Genomic DNA, 23,809 nt, shown 5'->3' with positions numbered 1-23,809 from the left:
TGTCTTCTTGCTGGTCTGACAACTGGACCAGTGGCTGGCTGGTCAAGGACATGGGATAGGTATAGCCGGCAGCTGAGGCATGTGCTTTCCATGCCGTTGTCTGCGGCCTTTAGGGGAATAGGAGGGCAGCTACGTGTCCCCTTTCCAGGATTCAGCCTACATAGCTCTTCTTTGGTGTAACTCATGATATCTGGGGATAAATGACCAGGGGGACTGGCCCTGAGCCGGGTCCAAGAGCGGACAGGCGCAGACGGGCTCGGCTTAGGCGCGCCAGCTGCGTGCCCGCTGCGGCATCCGTGTGCTGTTTAAGTAGCCTAGCGTCCAACCACTACACCGCTACCAGTCAAAAATGGCGGCCCGTCAGTTTCTTCCACCTCTCTCCCTTCACCTTGTGCAAATAACAATTCAAGCAGCACGTTTAGCAGCAACAGGTAAGAGGTCCCATGAGGCTTGGGGCTGCTGAGGGAAGGCAGCAGCCCATATGTCATCACAGAATGGGATGGGTTTAGTGAGACTGCTGACCCCACCCGACTCACTGATGGACACGACCCTGGGCGCTTCAGGGCTTAAAACTGAAGCTTGTTTCCTTCCCAGTAAAAGAATTGGCTTGGTAGTTTGGTCTGCCCTGTTCCCATGATGCACTGGGCCAGGGACAGACTAATTTGCATGTTGCCAGGTTCTGAGCTGGGATGGTGCAGTGAGCTAAAAAACGGTGATGGATCAAGCCCTGATCTTTGGACTGGGTAAGAGTGGTCTGCTTAATTCAGACACTCTGTTCATCACCACCCCCTTTTCTGAATCGCTTAAAACTGAAGAGCCCAAGTGCGAGGCAATGAGTGACGTTACCCTCATCATGAGGAGGAGTGTCTCAAGGACCTTTGCTGAGCTAACGCCACAGGAGCTGTGACATCCTCAGCCAAGTTCAGCTCAGGCAATCAGGAGCCTGCGCATTTAGCGCATGTCTAGTTCCCGGCTGCCTGACCTGAAAATGAACAGTGTCTGTCAGAACGACCTTCGTTCAGCCTGCCAGACACTGTTTGTGAGGGGCAAAAGGTGAGAGGGCGTGGCCCCTCAGCCCCAATGGACCAGCCGCGTCAACACCCAGCGGCGGATCCTCCATTATGGTGGAGGAGCGTCGCCCCTGCCAGAAGAGGCAAACTTAAAAAATAAAATGATAATAAAACTGTTATATTATGAAAAAAAATTCTTCACGAGCTGAGTCTTGGGGGCGGACCATCCTGATGACATCACTGCAGCAAGCATGGAGGAGGAGTGGTGGGCACTGATGAAAGTGCACATGTCAGTTTGGCCGGCTGTCTTAGGACGGCCTAACCACCATGCACACTGAAATCTCTCCTACCCGAGCTGCGTTGCTGGTCGAGGAACAGCAGACACAAGCTCCCAGTCTGCTCAGGCCAATTCCGCTGCTTCTTTCATGCTGGGTAATAGTACTACCAGCATGAGAGCAGCATCTGGACTGGCCGTAGGGGAGCCTGGGTGCCTCAGCCTATACTAGCAGTAGAGCCAGAGGAGCAGGAGAGCGGCGAGGCAGTGCGCGGCATGTAAGTTCTTTTTGTTTGTTTGTTTTGTTATTGGTCCCCCACGCTGCCCTACTGCTTTCCCCTGGTAGCAGCAGCTACTGGAACCATCACAGGAATTCTGTACTGACTGATCTCCCAAGTACAACCATACCGCCTAAAAAGCAGAGACAAATAAAAAGTATAAAACAATAGCAGCACTCCACTGTTCATCCGGGCAGCATGGCTGCTATTACTACCGGGTTTTAACCCCTCCCCTGCTGGTGACGGAACCACTCTGTCATCAGCCGCGGTCGCGCTGTGCTGATGACGGAACGGTTCCATCACGGCCAGCTCGGAACGCCTGCGCGGCGCGGATTCCGCGCCTGCGCTGAACATTCTATTGAGCGGGCGGGGCCGTGACGGAACCGCTCCATCATGAGCACAGCGCAACCGCGGCTGGTGACGGAGCGGTTCCGTCACCAACATGCGCCCGCCGCTCTTCCGCCCCGCCCCCTTAGCACTGCGGCGGAATAGCCGCTGCAGTAAAGGGGTTAATTGAAAGGCGATCTATCAACCTTATATTATGCAGCGAGGGTGTTGATGTCAAGTGGACGAAGGGGTTGTAAAAAACACATATTTTTCTTCGAAGATTGACAATTTCTCAAAGCAAAGTCAATTTGTCAGACTTTCTTCCATGTAGGAGCAGCTACTCATTGGTTTAAGGAATTTTCCTTTTACTTTTAACCATTTGAAAAAACCCGGAATTTTTTTTTCATTGCTTTTTGTTAAACTACACATTTTTTGCCCAAATGTTTTATTATATGCATTGTTTTCGGCATACTCTAGAATCAATCTAGAGTACTATAACTGACAATAATTTTAAGTGCACATCTTACTGTATTTTTTTATTTTTGGCATTTTCGCACATATGCTCCTGTTGTTGTTCAGAGTGTACAGAAGTCAGACGCATTTTGGTTTCCACCGCATAAAAATAAATACCTATGCAGTACATGTAACATTTACCTTTGATTTCGAGCTGTTGTCTTCGGTTTGTGGTTAAAAGAAACCTGTTCTTTCTGGAATAAGAAAAAAATCTTATGTAACAAACTGATTTTTTTTTCAATAAACATGTGGACGAGAAAGATTTATGCAGTCAAAAAGATTTGTCACCTGAACAGAAGTAGGTAAGTTGAGGTTGTGTTGCGAAACTCTACTGTGAAGAGTTTATCAAAACATCCTCAACGTGGCTACATATTTAATAACTATACAAGTCTTCTGTACAGAGACTTATACATGAGGAATGGTGGACACTGGTGTTTTGATCTGTGTTCTTACCCTATTTACAATTTCCTGCATGGATACGTGAAGTGGAGGTGTAGGGACCCCATGTATGTTCTTTGAAAAATGAACAAGTACTGAAAATGCCAATGGGTGTGGCTTATAGCTGTAAGCCTATTTTCACTCATTGGTGAGTATAGGCTTTCTATAACTCACCATGCAGGCATTCTTTCACTCATTACTGGACTCATGCATCAATCTATCCACTTGTTCATTCTTACATGTATCCACTGACCTATCCACTATAAAACTCACACATAAATTCAACAATCACAAGCAAAATAAATGAAAAGCATGAAAGTAGAAAAAAGAAACTGTCAGATTCCATGTAACACAATATCCCTCTACAGGTTTTAACAGAGTTGAATAACAATACCCGCTTTATGACTTATTGGCTTAAACACAGTTTTGGTAATGTTTCATAAAACATATATCAGACATATGGCATCTGACATAACATTCCCTAATAAACCAATCAGGCCTGAAGTCTTTAAATTGGCTTGCCATAATAACCGGCTCACCTGGCTATATTGAACATAATCGTCCCCAAAAGGCAAGCATTCAGTCATTAAATCATAAAATGTGAAAAATTACAGTTAGCAAAACAGTATACAACCCCTCCTATGATGGGCCTAACAAGTATTCTAACAGTGTAAATCTTCTCCCATGGTTTGTCTGAGGAGTCACCATGGCCAAACCCCTAGCCTACTATAGCAATCTGTGAGATTACTCCATGTACAACCTACTTGTCTACAGGCTTTAGCCCAGTGTAACCACAATCAGCCCTTTATTACACAATAAATAACATCAGGCCTGATGCCCTTGTATTTTCGTAATGAAAATATCTGCTTGAGGTCTCTGACATAACGTTTTCCAGTGAACTAATAAGGCCTCTGGCATTCACCATTTGTTTGCCACCATAACCAGTTTGTGTATAATGTATATTGAGCATAAGATTTCTTACGAGGAAGTTATCTGGAATACAATCATAAGATTACAAATACATACAAATTTACCATTAGCACAACAATATACAACCCATAGTAAGAGGGCCTAACAAGGATTCTCACAGTGCAAATCTTTTTCCCCCAGATTATGTCAGAGGTGGTGACTAGCACCAGAATCGTTGCCTAATATGGTAATCTGCAAGATTCTGCAAAGCAAAATCCATTTTTACAGTCTTTGACACCATGTAATAAGAATCAGTTCTTAAATAAATAAAATATGCTTTTCACAATAAAAGTCAGGCCTACAGCTTTTGTTGGAACGTTTCATTGTAAACAGATCAGAGCTATGGCCTGTGACATATCTTTTTCCAAACAACTAATAAAAAGTATATTCTTCATCATTGACTTGTCACCATAACCAACTAGGAATTACTGAACTGAGCACACGCTTTCCCACGGGGCAAACACAAGAAGAACAGTCATAAAATTACAAATATATATAAAATTACAGTTGACAGAAACGTTTAAAAAGGATGATCATAGTGAAAATATCATTCCCTCATGGTTAGTCAGAGGGGGGTAACCAACACCATAACTTGCCTACTATGGTAATCTCAGAGATTCCATGTAATAAGACACCTGCTTACAGGCTTTAACACGATGTAATAACAATTTTCCTTAAAGGCCTATTTATTTTAAGAAACAATAAATAAACCAGGCCTACTGCATTTGTCATAACTTTTCATAATAAACAGAGCAATCCATTAGCACTGGACATAAATGTGCTTAGTGAACCAATCAGGACTATAACCTGCTTCATTAAATTGTCACCATAACTAACCCTGGCCCACTGTATTGAGCGTAAGCTTTTTGCAAACAAACCACCTGACGTATAGTCATAAAATTATAAAACGTATACAAAATTACAGTTTGCAAAGCAAGCTACAATTCCCAACCCCGAGCTGAAAGTGGGTAGAGCTACTCAAGCTCATGGGAATTCTCTTTACTAAGGGGGAAAAACCTGGACAGACAATCAGCGCTGGGGTGTTCTGTGCAGGGGCGGTGTCTCACTGTAAAGTCCATTCCCTGTAGGGAGATGAACCACCTCAACAGTTTTGGGTTCTCATCCCTCATTTGCATCAACCATCTGAGGGGACTGAGGTTTTTCTGAGCCAGGACGTGAGTGCCAAACAAGTTGGCTCTTAGCTTCTTCAGTGCAAAGACCACAGCAAAAGCTTCTGTTTCATTGTCATTACACCTCTGTTCCCGGGGAAGTAACCTCCTGCTAATGAAGGCTACGGGTTGATCTAGGCCTTCTTTGTTCAGCTGTGAAAGAACAGCTTCCACACCATGGTCTGAAGCGACAGTTTGCACCACAAACTCCTTGGAGAAGTTAGGATCCTTGAGCACAGGCGCCTTGCACATGGCGCCTTGAAAACGAAAATAAGTTTAATAAAGTGCAACATTCAGCAGAAGGGAAAGAAAACATGTCTAAGAAACTAATCTAAAGATTAAAAAGACAGGTATTAAGATTACCAGACAATTTAAAAAAAAAAATATTCGGGTCCTAAGCCATGCAATACTTTAAAAACAATGCATAATGCTTTAAAATCTATGCGCTTACGCATTGGTAGCCAGTGAAGTTGGACTAGGGCCTGAGAGGCAGATTGATGCTTAGGAATTCCTCCGAACAACGGTGCTGCAGCATTCTGCAGAATCTGTAACTTATTGAGTAATTGCTTCTGCAAATTAATGTACAGGGCATTGCAGTAGTCCAACATTTCAAAAATTAGGGTAATGACCACTAATTTCCCAAGTTCCAACTTAACAAACGGGAAAACCTTTCTCAGGACCTTTAAGGAAAAGAAGGATGAAGAGGTCACTGCATTAGTCTGCTTATCAAATGACAAATATTAGTCAAATACTATCCCCAAGTGTTTTACTTTGGGGACAGGAACAGGAAAATTCTTCATGTATGACTGAAACCAGTCTGTAGACCAAAAGGAGGTATTGTTGCTAAGAAGCAATGCTTCAGTTTAACCGGAGTTTAACTTTAAAAACAGTTATTCGTCATCCAGTAACTTATCTGTTGCATACAGCAGCGACAATTAGCAGCTGATTCCTGCTGGTTGCCGGCCACGGAGACAACGATCTGGGTGTCATCTGCATAGTTAATCACAGAAAACTCAAATGATTTGATAAGGTTGTCTAGGGGAGTAACATGTAGGTTAAAAAAAGGTAGGGCTCAACAAAGAGCCCCGGGTACCCCACATGGAAAAAAATAATGGACTGGAAGAGTAAATATCCATGGCTACAAATTGCTCTTTCTCCTATATAAAGGATTTAAGCAGCACAAGAGCTGTGCCTCTGATCCCAGAGAATTGATACAATCGCTCAATACCTTGTGATTGACCATATTGAATGCGGCTGAGAGATCTAACAAATTTAGTGAAGCAGGATTACCCTCCTCCAAGAAAGCTCTCAGCTCTTCAAATGCAGTTATCAAAGAAGACTCGGTCATCAAATGTATTCAGGGCATCAAAAGCGGTCTGGCATGTCCCAGTCCAGATCACCTGACCGTGGCTGCTTTCTTGATTTTAGCTCCGTCAATGGAGTAACAATGGTGCCATACCCCTTGATGAATCAGTGGTAGTACCTGGTGAGGCCTAGGGAGGATTTAACCTATATCTCGGTCTTGGGGGGTGCCCAATCCAAAATGGTGTCAACTTTGGGTTGTCGGGCGCCACCTGGCCACTTCTGACGTGGTGACCCAAGTAGGCCACAGATTCACACCCTACCTGGCACTTACTGGCCTTGATAGTGAGGCCTGTGCTCTGTAGAGCCTTCAACACCTCTTGGAGGTGGTACAAGTGGTCCTCCCAACTAGAACTGAGGACCGCAATGTCATCTAGGTAGGTGGCACTGAAGTTCTCCAATCTAGCCAGGACCTGGTTGACCAGCATCTGGAATGTAGCAGGGGTGTTCTTCAACCCAAAAGGCATGACTTGTAACTGGTAGTGACCTTCTGGCACGGAGAACACTGACCTCTCTTGCACCCCCTTGGCCAAGGCAATCTGCCATTACCCAGATGTTAAATCAAACATACTGGGGAACTTAGCATATCCCCACCGATCAATGAGCTTATCAGCTCAGGGGATGGGATGAGCCCACAGTAGTCCACACAAAACCACAGATAAGGAGTGACACTAGATGTGACAGCCTTTGGAACCAAGGCCACTGAGCTAGAGTAAAGACTGCTGGAGGGCTCAATCACCAATAGGGCTAGCATCATGGAAACCTCTTTCTTAATGCAGTGGCAGTGGGTCGTCTGGTTATACTTTGGAGTGTTCTCTGCTTCCTAGGCATCCCGCCTCGCTAATTACGAGCGCAGGCGCTGCATTTTCGGAAATTCCGGAAATTGTTGTTATTTTATCTGTACTAACTGATTTTAAAATTATGCAGGTTCTTACCTCATTCCGCTTGCAGGGGTGAGTTGCTGACTGGGCCTGATTGCTTCTCGGGGGCTCCCGGCGGTAACGGGCGCCATTTTGGCTTGGGCAGTATACTCCAGCATAGCCCTGCCACTCCCCCGCAGCTCCGCCCCTATTTATACGGACACCATGAGGCAGCGCAGCGGACGAGCGCAGCGGGCGCGTCGTAGGCGCGCCGGAGTCGCGCCAGAGTTAAGCCCGTCTGCGCCCGTCCGCGGCCGGCTGGGGCCCGGGCCCGGTCGCCATGCTCTTTTCTTAACTACATACCCTTCTGCGCTCATACTCTCCCTCTGGCATCCCCGTCCCCCTTCATCTCTAGTATTAGAGCGCATTGCCTCCTTGGGTCTTAGCTGCCCTTGCCCTGCACCCCCACTCCTTAGTGTCTCATCCCCACTGCCCTACCCTGACCCTTTCCTCCTCTCCAAGCCGCCCTCCAGGCACGATGACGCCCTCCCCTGCGCCCTGGACGGCCCTAAGCTTCCTACTTCTGCGATCCTCCTTAACACCAGGTCTGCGGATGGGCACCAGCTCGAGCTTTTCCATCTGCTCGACTCACGCCAGCCTGACCTGTTATTCCTTACGGAAACATGGTTTAGGGACGACTCGCTTCCCAGCCTGCTGTCCATTTTGCCCCCTACTTACGCGGCCATTAGGAAGGACCGCCCAGGAGGGAAGACTGGGGGGGGTGTGGCCCTGATCACCCGCACGGACTTCCTTTTCCAAACCCTACTGTCTCCCGTGATCCCTGCAGTAGACTGCTTAGTAGTCCGTTCCACTTCCTTTGGGATCCCATTAACCTGTGTTCTTATATACCGCCCGCCCCAGTCTACCCCTGGTTTCCTATCCGCTCTAGAGGACCTTCTGGCCACCCTTGTGGTAAACAACTCTGCCATCCTTCTATTGGGAGACTTAAATTATTGGCCGAATGACCCAGCTGAAGATATGAGATCTAAGGAGTTCACGGCTCTGCTCACCAGCCTAAACTTCCTCCCTCAGCTGAGTTCGGCCACCCATATCAAAGGTCATCAACTTGACCAAATTTGGTCCCTTAACATCCCTATGGGCCCTCCAATCATTTCCCCTTGTTGTTGGTCAGACCATTCCCTCATTTCCTTCGCAGCTAACCTCGGACGACCACCTAAACCCCCTCTGCCCAAAAACATCTGGGCCAGAAAGTGGGATAAGGCGGCCCTCCCGGCGGTCTGCTCCTCCCTAGAGGCTACTAGCCCGGAGCTTAATGATTTATCTCCTCCCTCCCAGCTCTCAGCCATTAACAACTGGCTGCTAAAGGCGTGTAATTCCATCGTTCCCCTTAAGAGAGTGACTGTCAAGCGTGCCCATGGGGCCAACCGATGGTTTACTCCCGCCCTCAGGGGGAAAAAACTTGCGACCCGCAGAGCGGAACGCGCCTGGCGGCGCACTTACTGCCCTCTCCTTAAGGCCAATTACTGCCTGTCCCTAAAAGATTACAAACGTGACATTCTAAAAGCCAAAACGGAGTATTTCTCTGGCAGAATTTTGGCTGCAGAAAACCAACCGAAAGAGATATTCAACACCATTCATGAGTTGGCGGCCTCCGATAGGGCGGTCTCTAAAATTCCCCCGTCCCAAACACTTTGTAACTCCCTTAACTCTTTTTTCTTTGAGAAGATTGCCCTCATTAGGGCCAACATTCCTCCCCCACCCACGGTACCCTCTGCTATCCCTCCACCCCTCCCTCCCCCTCCTTCACTCAGTTTCCTCCCCTCACCCGAGACTCTCTGCTTCCTCTTCTAGCTCGGATCAAATCAGGTTCCCCTCGGGACATTGGTCCTGCTTTTGTCCTAAAAGAGCTCTTTTCTAACTGCTATTCTCCACCACTTACTTTTATCAATCATTGCCTCAACTCGGGCATTGTTCCCCTTGCCCACAAATCAGCAGTCATCATTCCTATTTTGAAAAAGCCTGGCATCGATCCCTCTGCGCCCGCCAATTACCGCCCGATCTCTCTCCTCCCATACCTCGCAAAGGTCTCAGAGGCTCATATCACCAGGTCCCTGAGCTCCTTTGTGGAATCCACAGGCTGCCTGGCCGCCCGCCAAGCGGGCTTTCGCCCGCTGCACTCTACCGAGAAGGTAGTCGTGTCGGTGATGGATCAATTAAGAGAGGGGATCGATATTGGCCGGCCACAGGCTCTAGTCCTGTTAGACCTGTCCGCCGCGTTCGACATGGTGGACCATGACATCTTGTTGTCCCGTGTCGTGGCGGCGGGCATTGGGGGCTCGGCCTATGCTTGGCTCCGTTCCTTTTTGACGGACAGGGAACAGGCTGTCCAGCTTGCCAACTTCACCGCTCCTCCTAGGAGGGTGACTTGTGGAGTTCCCCAAGGCTCTTCCCTGTCCCCTTTGCTTTTCAATCTATACATTTCACCTCTCATTTTTACTTTACAGCAGATGGAGTTCTCGGTGTTTAACTACGCCGACGACCTCCAACTTGTTTTCAACCTTTCCTCCTCTCCTTCCTCAGCTTCTAATTTCCAGAAGGTTATGCTTTTTATCCAAGGGTGGATGAACTGCAACCACCTCAAACTGAACCCGGACAAGACCGAGTTGGTCCTGACGGGGGGTGGTTGCAGTCCCTGGTCTCCTTCCTTCTGGCCCTCTACCCTTGGCCCTTCCCCTCTTCCTGTTTCCAAGGTTAAAACCTTGGGTATTTTCATTAATCCCATGCTTACCCTTCACACGCAGATCAATGCAGTTGTATCTGCTTGTTTTTTCTCTCTGCGGATTATTCGAAGGGTTGCCCGCTTCTTCTCAACTGCTGCACTCAAGCTCATTCTCATGGCCATGGTGCTTTCGCGCCTTGACTATGGGAACGTCATCTACAATGGTGCGCCGGCTTATCTGCTCCGCCGGCTTCAACAGATTCAGAATCAGGCGTCCCGCCTGATCTACGGTCTCCCCAGGTTTAATCATACGACCCCTCTGTTGCAATCTCTCCATTGGCTCCCAGTGAGGGAGAGGGCCCTTTTTAAGCTTGGGTGTATCACCTACCAGGCCAGATCAGGGACCGCTCCCGTCTTCCTGTGTGAAGCCATTTCCCCTTACCTTCCTTCCCGAGAACTCCGTTCCACTCATTTGGCTTTTCTGTCAGTCCCTCGTTTCAGAAAACAGAAGTCTGGTGGGGCCAGATTTGCAGTGCTGGCTCCTTCCTTCTGGAACTCACTTCCATTTACTCTCAGGTCGTCATCTTCCTACCTGGAATTTCGCAAACATCTTAAAACATTCTTGTTCTCCAGATCTGTAGCATTATAACCCTTCCTCCGCACCCACTGGTTTTTCTGCCATCTAGCGCCATGAAACCGATTCTGGTATAAGTGCGCTCTATAAATATTTTAAAATTCAAATTCAAATTCAAATTCAAATGCTAGGCTTCACTCTGTCAGTCAGCCTATAAATCTTGTGCTTCACAGGTGGACTACTTCTCAAAAGACAGGGAGGTCTCCTTTTAGATCCAATCTGGGACAAGGAGTAGTGAAAAGAAGAAATATAGGGGAGTCCCTATCTTGCCATAGAGTTGAGAAAAAGAACGTCTACTGAATAGCAGATAAGGTACTCACAGCCCCTATGTACAAACCATAACCCCATGTATAATAAATCTCAGAAATGGATAAAATAAGCTAAAAAAACAATTTCAAATAGTATATAGAAAAGTAGTAGTAGTAGTAGTAGTAGTTTTAAGAAGTAGTGCTTCTTAAAACTTTCTTTCTGTTGACTCCATACAGCCAGATGACAGCTGCACTCTCATCTCAGTCCTAAAAACAAGGCAAACTTGTGTTCAGATCAATTAGAATATACAAAATCAAATCTTCACTGACATTATTTAGTAAAATTCATTAGTTTGCTATTTCTTGAAATTAGGCATCTTATTTTTTCCACTTACATCTCATGCTTTTCCAAAACCGGTCCCAGGATGCTTGTTTCTTTGTCCAGGGAGGACCTGGCCTGGCAGTTCAGGCTGGACTGTTTCCATGGGGAGCATGGTCAAGACTGATTTCCATATGGCTGGGTCCAAACTGGAATGGCATCGTGAGCAAAAACCTATGGATTTAGACCCAGATGTCTGCACTGGGGTGTATGTTTGACATTGTTCAGCATTCCGTCCATCAATTGTTTTTTGGCATTTCTTAAAATTAGACATTTTATTTTTCCCATTTACATCTCATGCTTTTCTTTGAGAGGAAATACATTTCAAGCCATTCTGTGGGTATCTTATTTCACCAAAACAAGAAACAAGAACTCCTATGATTGTCTCACATATTTTTCTGGACTAAACATCTTCAAAAGCGTACAATGGTGTCATTTTTGTGCGCAATTATTTTTAAATTATTTCTTATTTTTAACGTTCTCTTTTCCCCTTCCGTCCCCCCACCACACCAAAATTTCAATTCTGAAACTGAGAGAAATTTCCATGGAATGTGATGCAATTTTTGGAAGCGGAATTCTGCGTATTCAAACTCCCTCTAAACTAGTGCCACTTCGAGTTGTAAAATATACAATTTCTTGTATACCACAATAAGCAGGAATCTACTACATAAATGGGGATCATTGCTCCCATTTGCTCACTTTGGAGAAATACCAAATGCAGATAGAGAATCTCAGTATACGGCCCCCTACTGGGATATTCTTCTACCTAGCATCAGAGTCAAGGACAGCCACCCTTGATCCCAGCATTTTCTGAATGCGGTTGGTGAGGCTTTGATAGGATAAGCATTGGCAAAGCCAATAGGTCTCGCTATTTTTGAAGAAGCAGCAACATTCACATTTTTATGCAATTCCAAAAACTACACGGCAAATATTGTAAATTTTTGACGAAATAGTAAGTTGTTGCCATTGTTCTGGTGAACATTTGAACTATTTGAACAAAACAAAATTGTAGGCTCTACATGTTATCATGACAGCAAACTAAAACAAATACCTGCACAAACGCAACTACTGAATGGCCCATGACTTCATTTTATGACAGGCGTAGGCATTCAAATATCTCGACGTAAAGCCATATACCAGCAATTAGATATTAATTTGTCATTGCACTAGCAGAGTAAATATATCAAATAATGCATACTGGATACAGCTACACACCATGTTGCTTCTGCAGTTTAATAAAAGGACTACTTAAGGTAACCATCCTCAAAATGTGATGGCCTTGGTGGACAGCCCCCCCAAGCAATGGCAAAACATGAGAAAGACATGAACTCCAGTGGCTAAAGATGTCTGAGCAAAGGCACTCTTTTAGTTGGATAGGAGATAGGCGCTCTTGCAACAGAACACTAAAAGCAGTCTGTTGCTAGGGCTAAAAAGGGAGGGACTGGTCACTGAATTAGCTTTATTGACGACTGGGCTATATTATCTGCCTCTGTTATGTCTTATGGTTTGTAATGTAGATATGCTCAAGGTTGTTGCAGCATTTGTCTTAAAACTAATTAATTTAAAAACAGGATTGTAAAATATAATGCAAATTATGGGTGTCCAAAGTAGTAATTAACTGTCCTGGGATGGTTGACTTTTCTCAAAAAGTAGTCCAACTGTTTTTCTTAAATTAAAAAAAAGTTTGGGCACATCGTGCCCCTCCTATCCAGCCCACTCTCACCACTGTCTAAATTCCGATGCCAGAACAAACAAGAGCTTGCATAGAGATCAGAATTACAAGATGTGTGAGGATTATCACAACAGTTTAACCCAGTTAGATTCCGGCAGGTCAAACCTGTCGCAATTCATTAGAGGTAAAAGGCCAGGAAAAAAAGGCAATACATGCAGAGTTAGAATTAGGTGTGTTAAAAACTGATTCTTCAGGTTATGCGCGTTTTCAAGTTGAAAATCAGAATAGGAGTAATTAACGATATGTGGGATGCAGCTATATGTGTTCCTGATATAAATGTAATCTGAATAAAATGCTTCTGATAATATTTTTTCGTCAGACCTTGATTCCTTTTTCTTTATGAGTATCCTGTTTCAGGTGGGCTGTTTACAACTCCATCTTTGTACAGGTCTTTTTATTTCGAATCCTAAAAACCCAGTGGCATAACACAGGTTCCCGTTGCCCCTGCGGAAAGGGGGGGGCCAAGCTCCAGGGCTCCTCAGCACAGTACTCTGGCCGGAGAGCTCCCCATTGAGATTGGAGGGGGTCCTTCCGCGTACTTTGGAGGGGGACCCTGTTGTGTCCTCACTGCAGCTCGGAGATACACCAATCGGAGAGACACAGGTTGGTTTGTTATACTTCTTTTATTGTTTGGTATCGTAGCTGGTTACAGGCATGTCCGCTCTGCTTGCTGTCCTTGTCAGTCTACCCTTCCTGTCCCTAACCGGATGTGGTGTCCGGTGACCTGGTCACCTCCCTCATGACCCACAGGGTCCTAGTGTCCTCCTGTCCTGTCGCCCTATCTGTCGGGTCACAACATCTCCCTTTTTGTTGCAAACAAATGTTCATGGTACAGTTCTACTGATCAATGTCGCCCCATCACCCTTTACAGCATTTACTCATTGTTGTGGAGAGAGAGAGAGAGAGAGAGAGAGAGAGAGAGAGAGAGAGAGAGAGAGAGAGAGTCCAGGTGTCTGGTCGATCCGTCTCTCCAGTTTCTGACTCCTACGTTTCATCACTTTGTCTCTTTCTCCCCTTGCATTCCTTTTCGGTCGCTGTTCTCTGCAATCGCCTTTTTCTTCTGTTTGTCGGTTGTCCTCCTTCTGCTCTCCGCTTGCCAGCCTCTCTTCGTCTACTTTTAGCTCCTTGCCGTGTGCCCAATGTCCTGGGCCAGCTGGCACTATCTCCGTTGGCTCCTCTCTTTCTACGGTCACCCTTTGTTTTGTTAGTTCCTTCAGTGATTCTTTTTCGTTCTCTTCCTCTTTCTCTGTTCCCTGCGTCTTCTCTTTGCTTGCTCTCAGTGCGTCTTTCATTTTTTTCCTTGTCGTATGTCATAGTTATGAGACCCATTGTTTGGGCGGTGCTGTTGCTCAGCAGGCATGGCCCTGGGACGTCGCCTTTCAGCACATGGATGTCCTCTTTGTTCTTTTTATCTTTATACCTCAGTTCCTCTGTGAACTTTCCCAGGTTTGTTACCTGTTTCTTTGACCCCCAGGTGAAGATCTTCACCTTGGACGCTCAGTGTCGGCTTTGCTTCCATCTTCTCGTACTCTGATGCACACATGACATTGCATGTTGCACCACTGACCAGTACAAATTCCGCTTCATGTGCTCCTACTCCTATCTTTGCCAAGTCCGTCTTTTCCTGGGTGCTTCTGCCTGTACGGTGTGTTGTTTCTCCTTTTTCGTCTCCCCCACTCAGTTCTGTGTGAACCTCCGACATGTGGTATAGTCTTTCCACTTTCTCTTCTTCCTCTTCTTCGCCTGACCCTCGTGATGAACTTCTCCTTTCTCTGTCGACATACCTGACTTGTCTTGTTGTCGACTCTTGTTGTCTTCCTGTTCTTCCTCTGTCATCTCTGAATTGTACGCCTTGGCACATACTGGCATAGTGATTTCTTCCATTACATCTTTTGCACATCTGGCCAAACGCTGGGCACGGGCCTCTGAGCGGAAATTCCATTCCGCACCTGTAGCATGTTCCTTCAGGTGGTCTCCTCTCTTTTTGTCCCTTCCAGTCATTCTTCCACCGGCCTGTGCGATATTTGTTTGTCATGAGGTGTGCGTTTTCAATTTCGACGTTCTTCCCTCTTTCCATTTCCTTGGCATGTTCCGTTGCTCTCGCCTCTGCTCTCGCTAGTGACAGGATGTTTTCCAATGAGGTCGGTTCTTTTAGTATTCTTGCCCTGAATCCTGTGTCACGACAGCCTTCTATGATTCATAACCTTATTGCTTGTTCGTTATCGAATTTGTCAAACTCACACTGTGTCACCAGTTTTCTCAGCCTTGTTGCGAAGTCATCTAGTGTTTCGTCTACTTGTTGACACGCAATAGTGAATGTATATCGTTCAAAGTCAACATTCCGTGTGGGTCAAATTTGGCCATTAGGCATTTCTTTAATTTCTCATATGTCTTTGTTTCTTCGGTAGGCAGTGTCACCAAAAGTTCTTCAACGTCATCCCCTGCTAAATTCAGTAGTAATCCTAATCTCTTTCGGTCTGTTACATCTGTCGCTTCCATATTTTTTTCAAACCGTCTGATCCACTTTTCCCACCTGATTCCTATTTGTGGCTCCGATAAGTTGAACGGCAGAGGCCTTCTGTATTGTGCGCTGGGCTTTGGGTCTGCCATTCTTGCCTTCTTGCGTTCCTATGCTCTTTTCTCTTTTTGTTCTGTCGCTTCTTTGTGTGTTGTTCTCTTATTCCTTTTGTTTCTTTCCTTTTAGATTCTCTTTTTCCTTCACTTTTGCCTTTGTGGGGTCTTTGTTTCTCCTTTCCTTGTTGTTCTGCTTTTCAATGTCTTTTTCTCTTTATTCTTTTACTGTCTCTTTTCTTTCTGTTTGCCTTTGTCTATTTTCCTCTTTTGTGCTCTTTTTCCCTTTGATTTCTTCTTTTTATTTCTTCATTTGGCTTTATTTAGCCTCTTCAGCGCTTTCTTAGTCCCTTTTCTCTTTAATCTGTTCTTTTCCCATGTATTTTGCTTGTTTTCTGTCTTGCCTGGCCTTAATATGGCCGCCTTGTTGATTTCTATGGTGTTTCTTCGTTATGTCCTTTTTTAAAAATGGCCGCCGCTCTTCTCGCGAGATTTCGCGGTCGAAATCTCACTGGCCTGACTTAAAAATGGCCGCCCGCTGATCTTCCTTCTTATTGGCTCTTGCGCCTGGCCCCAATATGGCCGCCGAGACTCTCGCGAGAGCTCGCGCTGGCTTTCCAGTTCTTTGAAGCTGGCGCTCTTTTATGCTGGCGCTTACCCGATCAGTTGCTTCTTCGTTCGCGGCGATCGGGGTGGGCTCCCACGTCGCTGCAGACGCTTGAATGACGCTTCACTCTTCCCTCTTCCTCTTCACCACGACGCGATCCAGTGTGGGCTCCTGGTTTTCAATCGCGTTTTCTGCACGCTGGATTTCGATCCCGCATTCGTCGCCAGTTGTCGTGTCCTCACTGCAGCTCAGAGATACACCAATCCGAGAGACACAGGTTGGTTTGTTATACTTCTTTTATTTTTTGGTATCGTAGCTGGTTACAGGCATGTCCGCTCTGCTTGCTGTCCTGGTCAGTCTGCCCTTCATGTCCCTAACCGGATGTGGTGTCCGGTGACCTGGTCACCTCCCTCATGACCCACAGGGTCCTAGTGTCCTCCTGTCCTGTCGCCCTATCTGTCGGGTCACGACAGACCCCCTTAAGTTTTGTTAAGCCAGTGTAAAAACTTGCCCTACACCATCTATTTCACCCTACATCCTCTATACCCATCCGCTGTTCCTGTTCTCCCTTCGTATTGCTGTCCGCTTTTTTTAATTTTTTTAATTAATGGGTCATGGTAGACATGCAAGAAGGACTACTGCAACCCTTTTAAAATAAACGTTTAACTTTTCCAGGAAACATATTTTTGTGGAATAAGTATTTCGTCTTATTGACTTTTTTCTGGTCTCCTCAGGCTGACTTTCTTCGTTGGGGAAATTTGCCATAATGTCTGAATGCCGTTGCAAATACCTCACCTTGTTGTGGTAAATACACCACTCTATGCCACCCAGCTTCTAATGAGGACCTATGACGTTTTCATTTTTGCAGAGCAACCTCTATAACTCTTTGGTAGTCCAGTGCATTGTAAATGAGGTTCCCAATTTTATGGCGTTTTTAACATTTCCGTCCGCATGCATACATTTATTTGCCATTTTAATTGGCATTATCTATACTAAATTTGTGATAAAGTTAAGTTGCCACTCGTACATTTCCACATTTGTTAATCCAATAAACACAAACTTGTACTTCAGATGCCTGTCGGGTATTCGCATCTTAAACAATAACAATGAACGATTCATTAAAATGAACACATTGGTGTTGAGGCACAAACACTGTGCACACTAGCAGCATTTTTAAAGAAATCATAGTTCTTTTTAACCTTTACAGGCTGGCCTGATACCATGATTAATAATGAAAAGTCTCACAAAGGATTTCTGTTATTTCGGTTTTTAAAAATAAATTTGTAAGTGCAGTTTTCTTGTCCGCAAATGTCAATCTCAAATGGGACATGCAGATGGGAGCAGTCCAGGCTGCCAGAGCTACTGCATGAACCATATAAATGTAAACAAGGCCTACTCTAGAAACAAATGAGTGTGTTCTTTAGTGTTTGTAAATGCTTTCAACTAAGTGTTCATCCCATCACTCAGTTAAAGAAAACACAGTTGATGGTGTACCTGTCATATGTTCTGATGAAGGCAGTCTCATATTACCAAAGCACCGAAAGGTCATTTTTTTGTCAGATGAACACGAGTAGTCAGAATTCGTGACCCTAATAGGGCAGTTATATTACAATTTGGGAAAATTACCAAATGTCACTTGGTAATTAGGGTCAATGGGCCCGATTCACAGAACTAACTTAAGACAAAATCCCAAACTTACTACTTTTGGTATTCACAGAAGGCCTTTAGTAGTCTTAAATTAGGATTTTATCCTAAATTAGGATTTTGTCTTAAATTAGGATTTTGTCTTAAATTAGATTTAAGACAGACTTAAGTTAAACCTAAGTGTAACTTAAGACAAAATCCTAACTTAGGACAAAATCCTAATTTAGGACAAAATCCTAATGTGAGGCAAAATCCTAACTTGAGACAAAATCCTAATTTAGAACAAAATCCTAATTTAGGACAAAATCCTAATTTAGGACAAAATCCTAATTTGAGACAAAATCCTAATTTAAGACAAAATCTTAATTTAAGACCACTAAATGCCTTCTGTGAATACCAAAAGTAGTAAGTTTAGGACTTTGTCTTAAGTTAGGTCTGTGAATCGGGTCCAATGTGAACATATCTTAAATCATCAAGTCCAGTGTACATGCTTGCCTACATACACGTACACTGTCCCCATATCTTTGATCCATGTGTTTTTGTATGATGTCACAAAATTGTTGGCCACACAGGAAAAGTTTTCAAAATCCCATTGGTTGTCAAGCGTCAACCTCAGCGGCAGCAGAAGTAATGGTGACAAAAGCCTCACCTTGAGCCTTTCCTCCCGATGGGTTTTCAACAGAGCGATGATTTCCTCACGTTGTTTCGCCTAATGGGGAAAAACACAGGCCCTGATCAGTGGTCATCCAACTCACAGCCTCATCGGCAACACAGTAAAACTGTTTCGTTCAGTCCAGGGGTCTCACAAGCTCCCATTTTAGCTTACGCTTTTGCAGAGAAACCTGGGAAGAAGCAAGTGGCTTCTTCACTATTCCAGAGGAAGAAGACCAGCATAAACTGTTAGTAGATATCAATGCATCCCTGGTCTCTCTGCATTTTTATTTATCATGGACACCTCAATTTATATCTTCTTCACTGCCATTCCAATCACATTCACTTCAGATAGACATACTTTTAATCCAACATGAACTTCACATCGACAGAATTTACATACATACATAGCTTTACTTCGACTTACATTTTACATCAACAGGTACTTCAAATACATAGATAGGTAAGTTTACTAAGCAAAAAATCCCTTGTTGCACATTACACATCATGTCAATATTTCATGGGCCCCACAACTTCTATTCTAGTGGGAAAGAGTCTTATATCTACTTATGAACCCTCCCAGATGTATATATAAAAACAAATATAGGTTCTATGCTCAAGAGGCGTGCCTCACATGTGTTGAGTACAAAAAAATTTGATTAGGAAGTGCCTCACGTAAGCAACCACCATTGAGCGATTGGCAGGTTCTCATAAACTTGCTCACTCTCTCATCTGCACTTTCCTAAAAAGGAACGAAAACCAACACCCATAAGTGAAAAAGGAATGTATGTGTGTGTTCCCTAAAATACATTTAACTGCACATCTAGACATATATTTTCCTTAAAGATCCCCGTCTGAAGAGGAGGAGAATATTCCTTATCAACACATTAAAAATGAGTTACGGAAAAGCACATTGCACTCATCTTTAATTTATAGTGCCCGTACTCAAAATAAAAATAAACACATCTGGGAGAGTTACCCACTAGAATAGAAACTTTGGGGCACAGGAAGTATTGACATGATGTGTAATGTGCAACAAGGGCTTTTTGTATAAAGTATAGTTGAGTGGACGGCGCCTTTTTTTGCCTATATATCCCTCTAATGCTCCTTTTTGATTTTAAAAGTTTTTAGACACCCGATTCTGCTTCATAACAAGTGTACACAGCAAGATCATAAATACAATTTGCATCTAAAAAGACAAACCAGTTTGAATGCTCTTTGTTAATTACTATAATTTGACTAATAACATTTATTGGTTGTCTGAGTGGCCTGAGCTGCAGCTCAGACAGTATCTGGAAGCCTGCAGCTTTTCTCCATCCCGGTTGTGAATACAGCTGAGTTGGAGAAGCAGAAATGTGCATGTCTATTTGGCCGTCCTAAGACGGTCAGCCAAACTTGCAAGCGCATTTCTAAGTGCCCACTACTCCTCCCGGCCCCACCTCGCCATACATTCATGCTTAAACCAGCGACAGAAAAATAAAATGGTGTTTTATCATTTTATTTTTCTGTCACTGACTCTGACCGGTGGGCAACGCTCCTCTGCCATAACGGAGGATCCGCCCCTGTTCTGAGCGTGAAAATATTTCATCAGCCCTGCCTGCTCTTCCCTATTTAACAATGTACTCTCAGATTAAAACCAAGGAAGTGAAACCTCGCACCACGTCTCAGCGGATGGATGGAGCGGACTCTTTCCACACATCTGTAATATTACGCTTTGCCAAAAGCAAAGCAAGAGCTATACTTTAAGTTGAGGCACTCTCTAGTTTAGCTTTTGGAAATCAGCCTAACTAAACCACCTCTGGGGAATTTGTCAGTGTACGACCTGTTGTGGCCGTTAAAACCCCGATAACAGTGGCCCTGTACAAGGAAACTGGGAGACGGGACCAGAGCATATGCAGCAGGTCAACATCTGGTGACTGACTTTGGGGACAGTTTGAGTCTGCTCCGGGATATAGTTCATTAATATTGTTGGGTCTTAAGTAGGCAAGATTCAGGATATTGAATCAAATATATCAAAGCCAGGCATTGCGTGGCACCTCTAGGGGGTATTCTAGTATTTAACGCCATTTGGTACCATGAAATGTCTTTCCTAGATCCAATCCCCAAGTATCCTGTTGCCGCGAAAAGGCCCCATAAAACCCCTTTATCAATTTGCCGCCATTCCCTACAGTGTAAAGCATCTGATATACTTTATGCATAGTGGGTTCAAAAACGTAAATTTGAAACAGATCTTGCAGTACCTTTGTAATACATTTATAGGTGAGGAACTGCCCCGAAGGAAGAATATAATCTGTCATAAACTTTGAGAAGTCTAATAATGCACCATTGACAATAGATTTCCTAGCACTGATTGACCCGATTCAGTTCATGACTGAATCTGACCAGAAGGTATCCATCCTGACCGAGTGGTGAGGCCAAGCAGAGGAATAGCTGGTGCTAAGGGTGCTTTTGGCTTATTAATCGTACAAGTTCTGTCAAGGCAGAACAGCGCTGTTCGAAACACCCTGGGAAAGTGCAAGCGAGAAAGTTTGGAGGGGAACACAGAATAGTGAAATAAATCGTTCTTGAAGGTAATGAAGCTGATCCCAGTCCCATACAAGGATCAACCTATCAGCAATCAAGCAACCTACTGCAGCTGGGCTGCTAAATAATATTGCTCAAATCCGGAAGAGCTAGGCCACCTGCCTCAACTGGTAATTTCAAGATAGGCAGAGCCACTCTACTGCATTTCTCACCCCAAACTGAAGCAATCAGTAATTTGTCCAGGTCTCTGAAAAGGAACAAGGAGGATTCGCAAAGTAATATAAGAGGCGAGGAAGCACTACCATCTTTACCACTGCAAATCGCCCCATAACTGATAAGGGAAGAGAGGGCCAAAATGTAACTTGGCTCTGAATGGGCCAGATTGTTCTGTCCAGGTTGCCATCCTGCAGATTTGAGGGTGAATGGTAAATATTAATTTCCATGTACCTGAATGTCACCTATACACACCGTAGTCTAGGATCTCTCCGACCCTTTCTGCAGGGTCACCCCCAAACTTTTTACCTTCCTCCTCCCCTTTTTGCTGAATTCAGTTTTGTTGGCATTACTACTCTGGGCACTTTACCACTGCTAACCTCTGCTTAAGTGCATGTGCTCTGTACTCTAAACATGGTAATATTGGCTTATTCCCAATTGGCATATTTAATTTATGTATAAGTCCCAAGTAAAGTGCACTATATGCACCCAGGGCCTGGAGTACTGATTGTGCCACCAACTCCAGTAGCCCTTTAAACATGTCTCAGGTCTGCCACTGCAGCGCCTGTGTGTTCAGTTGTAAACTGCCATATCGACCTGGCAAGTAAACCTACTTGCCAGGCTCAAATCTTCCTTTTTATTACAGGCAGGTCCACATACCAACAGTTTGGTGTCTGACTTTGTCATAGGAGATGACATAGACAGATGGTTTGAGGCCTTGCTTTACAGATGCAAAATGTCCCTGAGGGAGATTGAGGAGCTAGTCTGTGAAAGCATATCCCGGTGAGGGAATGGACACTCTACTGGCTCTAGAAAGGAGTGACATGATGAGGTATTTCCCCTTGAAGGAGGCCCTAATCAGAAGAAAGCATCGTAAGTGGTTCGATGCTAAGCAAGCCCAACTGTGAGGCTTGACGACGACACATCACCTGCATCTAAAGGAGTTCAAATAGACGCAAGATCCAACTATGAACCTCAACACCAACACATCTACCCAACTATGTGGATCAGAACTATTTTCTATTTTTCTATAATGGTGTTGAGTCTTTTTGTTGTGTTTTCACTGTGTTGCAGTAATTTAAGTATTGCACAAATACTTTACACATTGCCTCTTAAGGTAAACCTGACTGCTCTGTGCCAAGCTTCCAGAGGGTGAGCACAGGTTGATTTAGGTTGTATATCTGACTTACCCTCACTAGGATTGTGTCTTCTACTTGGACAGGGTGCAAACCTCTCCCAACTAGAAACACAGTTACTAACAGGGTCCAACTGCACTTTCAGGGGTAACATATATCTTAGCCGCAGGGGAAAAATATAGGATCTGGACCAATTTACCCCGAAGCAAAACACTGCAGCAAAATGATGCAGAAGTTGGGCAACTGAAGAGAGGTCTTTCATCGCAGTCCTTGCAAATAACATTAAATCACCTGCATATATAGACACCATGTGTGTGGAATCGTGAATTGGCATGCCCCATTGTACTCCAAGAAGTTGTAGCCGAGGTATGAGGGGTTCCACGGCCATAGCGAATAGTAATGGGGACGGGGCAACCCTGCTGAGTACCCTTACCTATGGCTCCAGAATCAGAAATGCACTGCCTGGTCTTTACACGAGCCAATAGGTTTGCATGTAGAATAAGCACCCTTTTATGCCAGTATGGGCCCACCCCACACAATTCCAGGACTTTGTACATGTTTCCCCAATAAAGGGAATCACTTCCTTTTTCAAGGTCGAGAGTGACACAAGCCGCATTTGGAAACAATTCTGGTGACTCATGCACAAAATTCTATACCCAACGATGATGAAGGGAGGTAGAACGTCCAAGACTGAAACCAGATTGGTTTTCATGTACTAAGCCAGGAAGTTGAGGTAAAAGGTGGCAAACTGGTAATTTGGCAAGGATTTTATATACTGTATCCGGGATCAATAGCGGGCTTTAAGAAGCTCTTGCTGATAGATCCCGTGGAGGTTTCAACACAGTGGAAATGATAGCCTCAACTAGGGAAGGGGAGAGAGAAACCAACTCAAAAGATGAATCAGAGAGTCCAGCCAGTCTAGGTGCGAACTGCGGGGGAACATGATGTACAATTCAGCTGGGATGCCATCAGATCCCTGTGTTTTAGAATGAAGGAGGTCATGAAAAATAGATGTCAGCTCTTGCTGTGAAATTGGTAGGTCCATTGATTGTCTAGCCTCAATATTAAGAGGAGGGAGACGAATAAGAGCGGTGAAATCATCTATTGCTAGATCCCGAACATGCGCCAAAGTGTGGTAAACTCTGTATAATACATATGAAGAGCATCATTAATTGACTGAATATCAGCTTCTGCTCCAGGAGACAACAGTATGTGGAAAGGGGTACCACCGGAAATGCGAGGATTAACTAGATGAGCCATTCAAACATAATAAAAAAAGCTTTAAGAATTCTTGTCTTATATTGTCCAATCACAGCACGCAAGAAGCGGATTTCCAGGTGTTTTGTAACAGGGGATGCAGTATTTATGTGTTTTAAGGAGAGCCAATTAATAAAAGACACAAGTAGCAAGTACTAAAATGATAACACTTTTTTCTAGTGCACAGAACCTTCCAAGACATCCACTAAGTAGAATTGTAAGTTTAAAAAGGACTTATGTGTGAATGGTGGAAGGCCAGTCGTTAAATATATTT

At 44.5% G+C, this 23,809-nt stretch overlaps 1 protein-coding gene across 2 annotated transcripts in view; it reads right to left on the bottom strand.

Moving 5' to 3' along the window:
- Positions 1-23,809, bottom strand: part of HOATZ (HOATZ cilia and flagella associated protein) — a 167,074-nt gene that overhangs the window by 49,113 nt on the left and 94,152 nt on the right. For both annotated transcript variants that reach the window (XM_086958848.1, XM_086958849.1), the window contains 2 exons: positions 18,405-18,464; positions 2,544-2,596 (listed from right to left, as the gene is read on the bottom strand). In XM_086958848.1, the coding sequence (XP_086814974.1) occupies positions 2,544-2,596; positions 18,405-18,464 (113 nt within the window). The remainder of the gene's footprint in view (positions 1-2,543; positions 2,597-18,404; positions 18,465-23,809) is intronic.

The sequence above is a fragment of the Lissotriton vulgaris genome, chromosome 2_1 (assembly GCF_964263255.1).
Source record: "Lissotriton vulgaris chromosome 2_1, aLisVul1.2, whole genome shotgun sequence".
Classification (NCBI taxonomy): Eukaryota; Metazoa; Chordata; class Amphibia; order Caudata; family Salamandridae; genus Lissotriton; species Lissotriton vulgaris.
Note: the sequence above shows the minus strand (reverse complement) of the source record. Positions and strands in the feature narration are given on the sequence as shown.